The sequence below is a fragment of the Drosophila kikkawai genome, chromosome 3L (genome assembly GCF_030179895.1).
Source record: "Drosophila kikkawai strain 14028-0561.14 chromosome 3L, DkikHiC1v2, whole genome shotgun sequence".
NCBI lineage: Eukaryota > Metazoa > Arthropoda > Insecta > Diptera > Drosophilidae > Drosophila > Drosophila kikkawai.
In genome coordinates this window covers 22,665,204-22,676,252 of record NC_091730.1, presented here as the reverse complement: position 1 = coordinate 22,676,252, position 11,049 = coordinate 22,665,204, and the positions used below count along the sequence as shown (strand labels likewise).

Genomic DNA, 11,049 nt, shown 5'->3' with positions numbered 1-11,049 from the left:
CATTAACCGATAACTATAGTTATATCGTTGGATTTTTAGCTATTTCTCTAGATTTTGTGCTTTTTAGCTGGCTGATTAGCTATATAGCTGGATTATTGGCTTTATAGCTAGTTTTTAGTGTGCCCAGAAGCGGCGAAAGCGGATATACCTTAAAGCCCCATTTTCACCTGGTAACACTGATATTTGTTTGTCTAAATAATGTTTGTTTTGTTATTCGTTTCGTGTCGTTGAAATCTCGTAGCGCTAAATATTAGCTAAAAAGTAAAAATATAATAAATATAATAGTAATACAAGACAAATCGCGCGTTGAACTGATTCTGAATCGCTGGCATTTAACTTCCCACCAAGGATAATCATTGTGCAAAATGTGCGACGAAGGTGTTCATTTAGGTAAAAATCTCAATTGCGGAACGAATTAAACGTATTTTTGGGCTATTTGCACAAGTCATTTGCATAGCCATTAACTGGCGTTCTAATGTTCAAACAGAGACTCTCCCAGTGCGTTAAAATACCATTAGCAAAGCCGGTGGTTTCCAGTTTGTTGATAAGGGGGGGTGGTGGTGGTGGGGATTTGTGTGAGATTTTCTCTTGTTTAATTAAAATGACAGAAAAGTCGGCTAAATTTAGCGCAGAAAGGCAGGCACTCGAGGAAAAGCGTTGCCTTTTGGCCTTTGGTAGGAATCCGGGGCAGCTGCATTTTGGATAAACATTCACATGCATAAGTGGGTTACACTGGAAGAAATCCGATTGTTTTCTTATAAATATTGTATTATTTAAATTAAAATGTTTTAAAAAATTCTGGAGATCAAGATTTAATTCTGGGTCAGCAATAGATATAGAAAACGATTGAGAAATTTTCACTATGTTAGAAAAAAGTCATTACATTTTCCTTCCTTTCAATAAAAATTAATTTTAAAAAATATATTTATCAAGCTTTTTTGTAAACAAGCACAACATTCTTGTCAGTGTCCTCACCCAACTGTATGAAAATGTATTCTTTCCATTTCCTTCCCATCTTCTTTGCACATTTCCTCGACTTTTGCCTATTGTTGTTCTCTGACCCTCTTCCTGATTTCTGCCGCAATATTAAAAATAATATTTGCTCATGGTCAAAGCTAAGCCAATTTTGCTTGCCCCGCGCTCACACACACAGAATCAGCCAACCTTCAACACCCACCCACCCACGGAACGACCCCCTCGACACTCTCCACCTTCCTCCCCAGAAATCATTTGACATTTGCCGGCGGAATCGATGATTTTCCCGTGTTGGCGGCTGTTTGCTATTCGCGTGACTCCAATGGGTTCGCTTATCTTTAATTTTTCGGACGGCGCTCGCCTAGAATTTTTATCTGTGGCAGTTGAGCCAGTTGAAGCGTTCTTAAATTGTCTTAGATTAATTTTTATTTATGATCTCCTGACAGGAGTTAATGAATTGTGTGCCATAAACACATGGAAAGCACAAATATAATTTCCATTTCGTCGTTGTATACACTTTCATCAATTAGGGCTTATCGCTTTCTTTGGTGGGGCAGTTGCAAGTGGCAACCATATGGGGTTTATTGTGTTATTTTTAGTAAATTAGAGTGATTATTTCATCAAATATTTTAATTAGAAAATATTGTGTTACTTAGAACTACATTTAATATTATTATCCAAAAAGCAGTAGTATCTGAGCATTCTTAAAGGGAAAATGCATGACTGCCGACCCATGCAAATTGTCGTGAGTTAGCACTTGATAATATTTGCCGAGCGTTTCCCAATTGTGAATTCATTTAGCGCCTCGACCGACCGGAGATTAGATGTAGTTTCAGCGCCTCCAGCCAGCAAGACCAACAGGCAGGCGGCGGTAGTAATGAAAACGATCCCCGGCCCCATTGGGGCTAATTAAATTGCATAGAACCTGAGGCTGCTGTTATTGTAATCTTTTTTTCGTTTCGTTTTGCAAAGAGTGATATGCAATTGTGTAATGCACATGAGTCCGGGTCTATTTATAGCGCTTGGGGACTGTCGGGCACGTTGTTTGGCCTCGTTGCCTTGCCGCTTGAGGGAAGACCGCATAACCAAAACACCACCCAACCACCCATCCATTCACCGAGCCAAAGAACCCCACCACACCGAGGTGTTCGTGATTGATATTTGTCCCGTTGGGACACGGACACCTACTCAATTGTTTTGATTCGAGAATTTCGAAAACAGAATTTACAATATTGTTATGCATGTTTGCAGTTTGTCGGCATTCCCTCTCCCGCCCTCTGCTATAATAAATAAATATATTCTATATTCGATTTGGCACGTACCGCAAATGGATGCCTTTTTATGGCATCCCCAACAGCGATTCCGGTTGGCACCTGAATTAGTTATGGGGCAGACCCACAAGTACATAGCGTCAAAGTCAGTGTCACAGCAATAACAAAACGCATTAAATTTGAGTGGAAGGTATTGCATAAATCGGATGTAGAAGTAGCCAGTGTATAATTACATTTGTCAATCACAAATGGGTATAAAAAGGAGTAGTGAAAATGGAAAATTGCAAAGTAGAGTCATAACACCTTAGCTACTCTACTGGGATTGAAATGGAAATAGGTAAAAACAGGAAATTATGTTAGACTAGAAATAGAATAGAATAGATAAATTTACTGGATTGAAAGAATAATTTTTTAAATGAATTCGAAATCAATTGAAATTGAGTTGTAACAAAATGCTGCATACTTTTGGAAAACATTTTAAACTAATTCCATATATATAGCAACTTCTGTGGGTCACCAGATAACGATAGGATCACTCTTATTCATTCATGGATTGGCTTGCCCCCATTTGCAGGCATTAATTTAGATCATATTCAAGCAAACGAACCAATTGAAATACATAGAAGTGGCCAACGAGAATTCAATTGGCAGACAATCTGTCAGATATGCATCAGATAATTTCCCGACATTCATGCGAAGATTGAGGAGCCCAAAGCGAGTGCCATAGAGGCAAGTGCAGAGATGAAATCCCAAAAATGGCCGAGACTCAAATTTGAATTTCTAGCAATAACAGTTGCGGCAATCGATTGTGAATTTCCATTAATGGTTAATCAATTGTTATTCGATTGGGGGGCACGTGAGAGTCGTTGCCGTCTGCCAGATTTTTGCGTGTGGCGGCGCATGACTCGAAGTGACATTTATAAAAAGAACAATCGCCTTGCCATGCCTCCAACGAAGATTCTCTGCTCGCCAGGCATTGTGCGACCTGGGACCTGGGAGCTCGCCTCCATTGTTGAGTCGGGTTTAAGCAGATTAAGCTGGATTACGATAAATTGCTTACATACTGCGAATTAAGGAAGGAGCGACCGGGAAATTACTTCAATTTCGCCTTCGGCAGCGTTAAAGGGAAATAACAAAAAAGCAAAGGAAATTACACATAAAAATCTTGTCGACATTTCCTGCACGCTAAAGTGCAAAATTGAATTATGACGTTCTGCTGAGCGGGCGATCGGCCAAAAGAAACAACAAAATAAAGGGGAATGGTCAAGGGAAAAATTCATGAAAAATGGAAAACAAAGATCAAGCGTTTGGCGCAGACATTCCAATTGTGGCGACACCACAGAGCTGAACAAAATATCATTTTAAAAATACAAAACAGCCAGGCAAAAGTTTTCAAAAGCATAGGGAAAATAAGCCATTAAATCCGTGGGAAGAAAGTTGAATTAAAAATAGATTATATTGAAATTTTATAGTTCTAACTGGTAAAATAGAATAATATGATCAACAACTAATAATAATTCTCTATAATTTTGTTTCACTAAAAAACATTTAGGCATACAGTTCTCAGATACCTTTGTCATGCTTTTCCACATTTATGTTTTGCAACTTTCCCCACAATTGCCTCTGCCAGTGCCATGACCAACTCGTCTAAGGCTTCTATTTATAGAAGCAGACTCGACTTTTTCGGGGCCAAATGAAATATGGCCAACACAACCAACCTCATTGGGGCAATCGCATGATTAACTATGTGACTATTCCGATTATGTGTTTCATTTCATTCTGCGATCGGGATTAAATGTCCGATTAGAGGCTCGTTAAGTTGTCAAAATTTTAATAGCTGCATAAATATTTGTCAGCAATTTGTTAATTGCATGGCAAAACATGCCTTCTATTAAAGTGCTACTCAAATATGCAATGGCCCCTGCCGGCAATTAGCGTGCTTTGACCACTATTATGCGCTAATTTCGATTGTGGTTAATAGGTATATATAGCGGGTAATGGTTATTATTAAACCACAGTCATCTGATGCAAGCTAAAGGTGTAAATTAAATAAGGAAGTGCCTATCAATATTGTTTTCTATTTCGTTTGTAACAGTAACAGGGTTTTTATTAGAGTTATTTTCTATATTTAATACCCAGTTGTTAGGAGAGTCCGACTAAAGACTAGTTTCATAGAAAATTCAAATTAAATTTTTTGTGGCTATAATATTTTCTTCTATTTTTCATCTAAATGGTTTCTCTTCAAAGAAGAATTCGGCAGTTTTTTGATATTTCATCATTGTTAGCGCACAATTGGCGTGCTGGCAGCAATTAAAATCCGACATAGTCAGCAATGAGTATATATTTATAAATTCCATTCCATGGATAGCACTCCGCCTCCGTCCTCTTGGGAGGGGTGAGTGTCAGCGGGAAATATGACGCTTGAAATCACAGAGAAGTGCGTGCACTTGGTCCCAATTGACCCAATTTTAATGCAATTTGAGCCCAAAGGAAGTCCAGGCAGTTTCCCCCATCCATTTTGTACACTCAAAACATTGCATTTAACTTAAAAATTTTAAGATTTAAATTAGAATTTGAAATTAGTTTGATTTATGGGAAGTTATCTAAAGCTACACTGTCTGAGTAAAAATATTGCATACAAATTAGTAAAGCTTAAAAAGTTCCCTTTTTTTGTATAGTGTAGTAACGTCGGAAGCGGGAGGGGCGCGTTTAATTACACGCTTACATGCAATTTCCGCGGCGACTGCCGCTGGGGGAAGTTTACTCGAGGCGGTGTCGTGGAGACTTCTGTTTGCTTGTTTGTTTATCTCGGAATACTTATGTTTATTACGGTAATTTTGCTCGATTCCACCTGCCGCCCGCCCCCCCTGACGGCCTTTGGCTTGCGACTTGTTTCCGCGAGAAGAACATTCTTTTTAATTCATCCTATCTTGCTTGTTCAACAAATAGGATTTTCAATTAAACACTGTGTACATTTACAAATCGCCAGAATGGAAATAGCTGGGGAATCTCCGCTTTGTTATTATCTAGAGAAAAAGATTTAAAGTTGTAGTTTCAGAATAAATTAAACTGTTAATTTGAAAACAAACCAAACTATAACTTTTACCTCTTGCCCTTTCAGACCACCATGTCCACTTCGACGCGGCCACGGTGAAGGATGACTTCGAATCGGACAGCTGTGTGACATATCAACGGTCGGGCGACACGATCGCGGTTAGCCTGGGCTTCCTGCAGATCAACCATCGCTACCTGATCGACCTGAAGCTGCCGACGACGCTGTTCGGGGATGCGGGAAAGCAGCTGCCGGGCAGCAAGTTCGAGCCGGTGGTGAGCGCCACACCGAATCTGCACTGCCGGATCACGGAGTTTGCGGGCACCAAGCATGACGAGCACGACTTCTTCGAGATGAAGATCGAGTTCTTCGCGTACAAGGAGAAGCTGCTGCGCGAGGTACTGCACATCGTCAGCTCGAGCAACGCCAAGGAGCTGCTGCAGCTGGTAATCGCCGCCCGAGTCCTGGGCAAGGGCAAGGGCACGCCCATGCTGCGCACCGGCATCCATTGCATCGGCGTCGAGCGGGACGAGGATGAGTCGGAGGCCTCCGATTTTGCCGGCTTCGAAAGCAGCAAGCCCTAATTCGTTTTCGTAGTTAATTGCAGACATATTTACGTAGTTCTTAAGAGCAGCAAAGGCGAAAGTTGTAAGGCGTAACGTTAGTTATCTACCTACATAGCAAACAATTGTGTAAAACTCATTGAGCATTTGCATTTACATTTAGTCCTCGGTATCAGTTTCAGTTTCCGATTCAGTTGCAGTTTCAGATTCGTTTGTTGTACTTAAAAGTTTGTAAGCTAGCCGAGCAGGTTGCCAGGAATAGGTGTACGTGATGTAGCTTGACTTTTACAGACAGTTTTATGACCCATCCGCCTTGTGTTCTATTTGAAACCCATTTGCATTTTGACTTTAAAATATGGCATTCTAAAAGCTCTGCTTCGACATTGAAGGGTTCTCAAGTCCACCAAGCAATCACTTCTGCATTTTCCCCTCTTAAAAATATAATAACTTTAAAACATTGACCTGAACTGCGATAGAAAGAGTCAATTTATGATTTCATCTGGAGAAATTGTTAACTTTTAATGGTTTCGAATTCCATTCATTGTACATACATAGAATCATACATACTTAGAAGCACTCTACTCAAAGTATTCTTGCAATTTAATTCAAATAACCCCAAAAAACCCCACACAGACCAAGCTGCAAATCAGTTTTTCTAAATGTGTATAGAAATATAAGTGGCGCCAAGTCCCAGATGCAATTTATTGTGTGACCAATGCGAGGTGCTCCTAACATAAACCACATTGAAGCATTAACTCAAGATATATCTAATCCTTTTTGACTAAAGTTGGCCCACGATTAGGGCCTTTTGATAATCTATTCAAGTTGATAATATTTTGCACTGACGAATGTATAAAAATGGGCACCGTAAGCGTAACTAATTAGATTTTATAAACCTAAATCGATCCGGAAACCCAACAATTGGAGCTCAATATAACACGATATATACTGTATACAGTCTAAGTTTATTATCGAGTAGGCATGCCGTTGTCATGCCCCTAATAAAAATCCGTTAAACACACCACAAAGTATATTTTATTTTTAACTACAACACTCACACATTTTCACCATGTCGCAGTCGAACAACCAGGCGGAGGAGCAGTTGCCGTTTAACAGAAAGCTCACCTTGCTGGACCTGCCGTACGATGTTCTTGACATTATATTCTCAAAGGTGGACTTTCCTCACCAAAGGATATTGCGCGGCGTTTGCAAGGGGCTGAGACACCACCACAACTGCCACATAATGCACAAGTACAACTGGTATTTGGCACGTTTTGCCTACCAAGTGAAACAGAGTGAGAATGCTGGAGATCAGCGCTTGAGGGTCCTGCTCCAGGTACGCCATATACTTATGTGTTATATTTTAACCATAATTATTACTTTTTAGTAAAAAGTTTTTACCCACAGATCATGGACGGAGCCGCCAAAAACTTCCTGCAGGCGGGCTTAGAGTCACAGTATGCCAGCAACATACTGTACTTCTACGAACTCAATTCCAGGAGCAACCCTTCCGTCATATACGAATTCCTCTATCGCCTCCAGCTCCGCGTGGAAGACCCCCCCTTGCCCGGGGATGACTCGGCCAGGATTGGTGTTCGGGATCTTCGAATCATCTATACGATTGCACTGTTCCGGCTCCTGCGAGTGGGTTTGAATGTGTTTGCTTGTCTCCAATTCACCGACGATGGTTTTCTTCCAGTCATTCCACCACTTCCGGATCGTGGAATCCAGCATGAACGTGATGCACTGGCAGCTCGTGGTGGAGGTGCCCAATGTCTTTCTCGGAGTGATGGACGAGCGGAACGTGAATCTTCGCATGTCCAATCGATGTAAGCGCATCGGCCTTTTGTCCATTCTGGCTGAGATGCTCTTCTACGTAAAACAGAACCAGACTTTTGGGTAAAAAGCGATTCCAATAGGAATAATTTTTAGTAACTAACTTGTAGTTTCGTACAATTATCTTGATTATGGATTTATATTGAGATGAAAAGTTTGATATTATATATCGACAAGAATACCATAATTAAACGTCGACGTTTGTATGCCCTTCAGTTTGCAATTGGATCATTAAGAATCCATTAATTTTGCTCAAAAAATAACAGGACCCTATAAAGTATATATATATTCTTGATCAGCATACAGCCGAGTCGATCTAGCCATGTTCGTCTGTCCACCTGTCCGTTTCTACGCAAACTAGTCCCTCAGTTTAAAAGCTATCTGAATGAAACTTTGCATATAGTCTTCTATATACTCTCACTGCTATATATGTCGGAACGGGCCGGATCGGAGGACTACATGATATAGCTGCCATACAAATGTTCGATAAATTTTTAGAACAAAAATTATAACTTGTCTGTTTTTGAACATTTTTGCACCATTTTTTAGGTATGGCCATTTAATTTTATTTCAGAATTTCGAAAAAAAATTTCATGAAAATCGGACGACTATATCTTATAGCTGCCATAGGAACGATCGGGAAATTAATAGAAATAAAATTATAACTTCGATATTTTTCAACGTATTTTCATCTACTCTGAGATATAAGCTTATTTTATTATTCTAGAATTTTGGTATACATTTCATAAAAATCGAACAACTATATCATATAGCTGCCATAGAAACGATCGGTAGATGTAGAGAAAATGTAAAGCTGGGAATCCAAAACTATAACTGTCAAACTTTAAACATAATAAGTAAGGTAAAATGTAATGAAATAATATCTGCAAGGGTATACAAACTTCGGCGTGCCGAAGTTAGCTTCCTTTTTTGTTCAACATATTTTTATCATTTTTGAGATATGGATATTATTATTATTATTTCAGAATTTTGATTTTAATTTTATGAAAATCGGACGACTATATCTCATAGCTAAGCCGAATTAAGTAAGCCATGTCCGACTGTCCGATAGGCTTTCCATTTCTAAGCAAAATAATCGAAAACTTCGTAAACTATCATAAGTTAATGAATCCTATTTTGTACTATGTAATTTTTATAGCGTATTCCAATTTCTTATTCAAACTTCTCATATCCATCATTTTTTGCAGCGGTTTCAAGGATACCGGCAACGTGGTCTACACATATGGCATCCAGCCAGGCATTCAGACTAAAAGGAAGCCACGCCTAATGATCAAGTGCATTATACTGGCCTCGAAGAGTATACGTAAGCTGCTGCAGGATGTCATAGCCGGAAAGGACGTAACCAAAAGCTCGTTCAACGTGCCATTGGATGCGGTTTTTAGAGCTCGGCTCGAAGTGAGCAGCAAGCCAGAAAAGCGGTTTTTCGACTACGGCACGATGCACATAAATATTTTTCAAGATGATTAGAGGGAAAAAGTAGTTTAAAACTCAAGTAGTTGTTCTATATTTATAGTATTCCGTTTTTATGGCTATCGTGATAAACCTGAAAATAAGTTTTAATAATAGGGCACATGCTTATAATTATAAATTACATTTGTAAGGTGTAGGAATTTTTAAATTTGTAGTTCAGCTTCGACCTAGGCAAAACTAAAGCAAGCCCAAAGATTTAATTTTCAAAATGTAGGTTGATATATGAACATAGCCTTATCTCACTTGCATAAATCCCCTTTAAATAGGATTCTACAATTTCTGTCGTTTTCCTATTTGGAGACAATTTGTAAATACTTAGTGGATTATCTTTTCGAGGCATTTAAACAGAACATATGAAATAAATTGTAATCGCATGCACTTTTATCTAACGATAAAGCCAGTGATTTAGATTCGACAATGCGAAGGCGGGGAAGTACACACATTGTTTAAAACACCAAAGAGATAATTTCCCCTTGTTGCATTTCGTGTCTTAGCTCTTTCTCTCTTAAGGTAACGAAACGAGAGCGAGTTTATCACGGCTCTCTGCTCTAGATCTTTCGATTTCTTGGGGCAGCGGCTCTTTCGGCGTTCATTTGAACGGGATTTCCTGAGCTGCAACAACGACACAACTCGGATCGGCTATAACTGCAAATTCTTGACAAGATGATGACCTGGGAAAATAATAAACAATTAATAATTGCAGTAAATGTGTTCTTTTTGTTAGCAGTTTCACTCATTCTCATCTGGTGTATTATAATTAACAAAGATTTGTTAAAGACATAACCAAAGTGAGTGATTTAATATTGACGGGATATCTCAACTACAATGTGGCTTAAATATACAAATTTTCCAGCTACTGAGATGCCGGCGACATCGACCACAACAACGATTCCGCATTATTCCGCATCACTTCATAGTTTACAACATCCCATGCCCACAATACTTACGATCAATTGGCTGTAGCAATGCCGAACGCTGATCAAGTTACAAATAAAATGAAATAATAAAACAAATATGATGTGTTTTCAATTATTGTGCTGTAAACTTTTTCTAATTTAGAAAAAAGATTCAAAGGCTGAATAAAATAGTTACTACACAAGTTAAAAAATATTCTTAAAGAGCACAAAACATAAACATACCATTCTGAATGGGCACAAAGAGATGGTTTTCTAAATAACTTTATTTTCTTAACCACTTGCTTACGAGGTGAGATAAAAGGGAATACGGGGAATTCACGTAGTAAATTAATTCGGTTGGCGATGACGGTTTATTGCTGTGAATATAATTTGTCATTGTGTACATATGCCGTGACGAAGAGCACCGAAAGTCAGTGCTGTCATTTAGTAATTTAGTGACTAGCTCTGGCAATTAAAAAAATCCACAACTTATTTTGGTTAATGCCATTAGCAACAAATCTAGAAATTATTAATTTGCAATTTTAACAATTTATTTATTTATAAAGTACTTTAAAGTATGTTTAATATTTATGATTTCTGGTTGCAAGATGTTTTATCAATGGTGTTTAGGAGTGGGGTGGCTGCTCAATCCTCCGCAAAAGGATCAATAAAAGTTTATCCCACGAAGTAGAAAAACGCAGAAAATTCGGGGGTCGAAAAATGACATCGGCGGAGTGCCCGTAGCATACATATATTTTCGTAGTCGATTCGGTACTAAACTTAGCTTAGCCTAAGGGCCCGCTGCCGGCCGAGAAGCCCAGCTTAACGGCGCGAGAGCGGGAGAGCGGGAGAACAGTGAACTAGAGCGGCGTAGCCGTCCCTAGAAGCGAGCGACGATCGGGAACACGGGAGCGTCCCAGTCGGACTTTTCGGGAGGACGCGAACAGGGGAGGATGAAATTCTTC

At 39.3% G+C, this 11,049-nt stretch overlaps 2 protein-coding genes across 5 annotated transcripts; both read left to right on the top strand.

Moving 5' to 3' along the window:
* The first annotated feature begins 187 nt into the window (after positions 1-187).
* Positions 188-6,882, top strand: LOC108077555 (adipose-secreted signaling protein). Its single transcript, XM_017170948.3, has 2 exons — positions 188-390; positions 5,368-6,882. Exons 1-2 carry the CDS (start codon positions 366-368, stop codon positions 5,880-5,882), a joined length of 540 nt encoding a protein of 179 aa, XP_017026437.1. The 5' UTR covers positions 188-365; the 3' UTR covers positions 5,883-6,882.
* On the top strand, positions 6,788-9,577 carry LOC108077553 (uncharacterized). Of its 4 annotated transcripts, none has more exons than XM_017170944.3 (4): positions 6,788-7,197; positions 7,269-7,505; positions 7,561-7,760; positions 8,906-9,577. In XM_017170944.3, the coding sequence occupies exons 1-4, from the start codon at positions 6,931-6,933 to the stop codon at positions 9,183-9,185; spliced, it is 984 nt and encodes a 327-aa protein (XP_017026433.1). In that variant the 5' UTR covers positions 6,788-6,930; the 3' UTR covers positions 9,186-9,577. The 4 variants fall into 4 exon arrangements, with proteins under 4 accessions (XP_017026433.1, XP_070141471.1, XP_017026435.1 ...); XM_070285370.1 differs by having other exon boundaries at positions 7,561-7,690; positions 8,906-9,121; XM_017170946.3 differs by having other exon boundaries at positions 7,059-7,197; positions 7,256-7,505.
* The last annotated feature ends 1,472 nt before the right edge of the window (positions 9,578-11,049 follow it).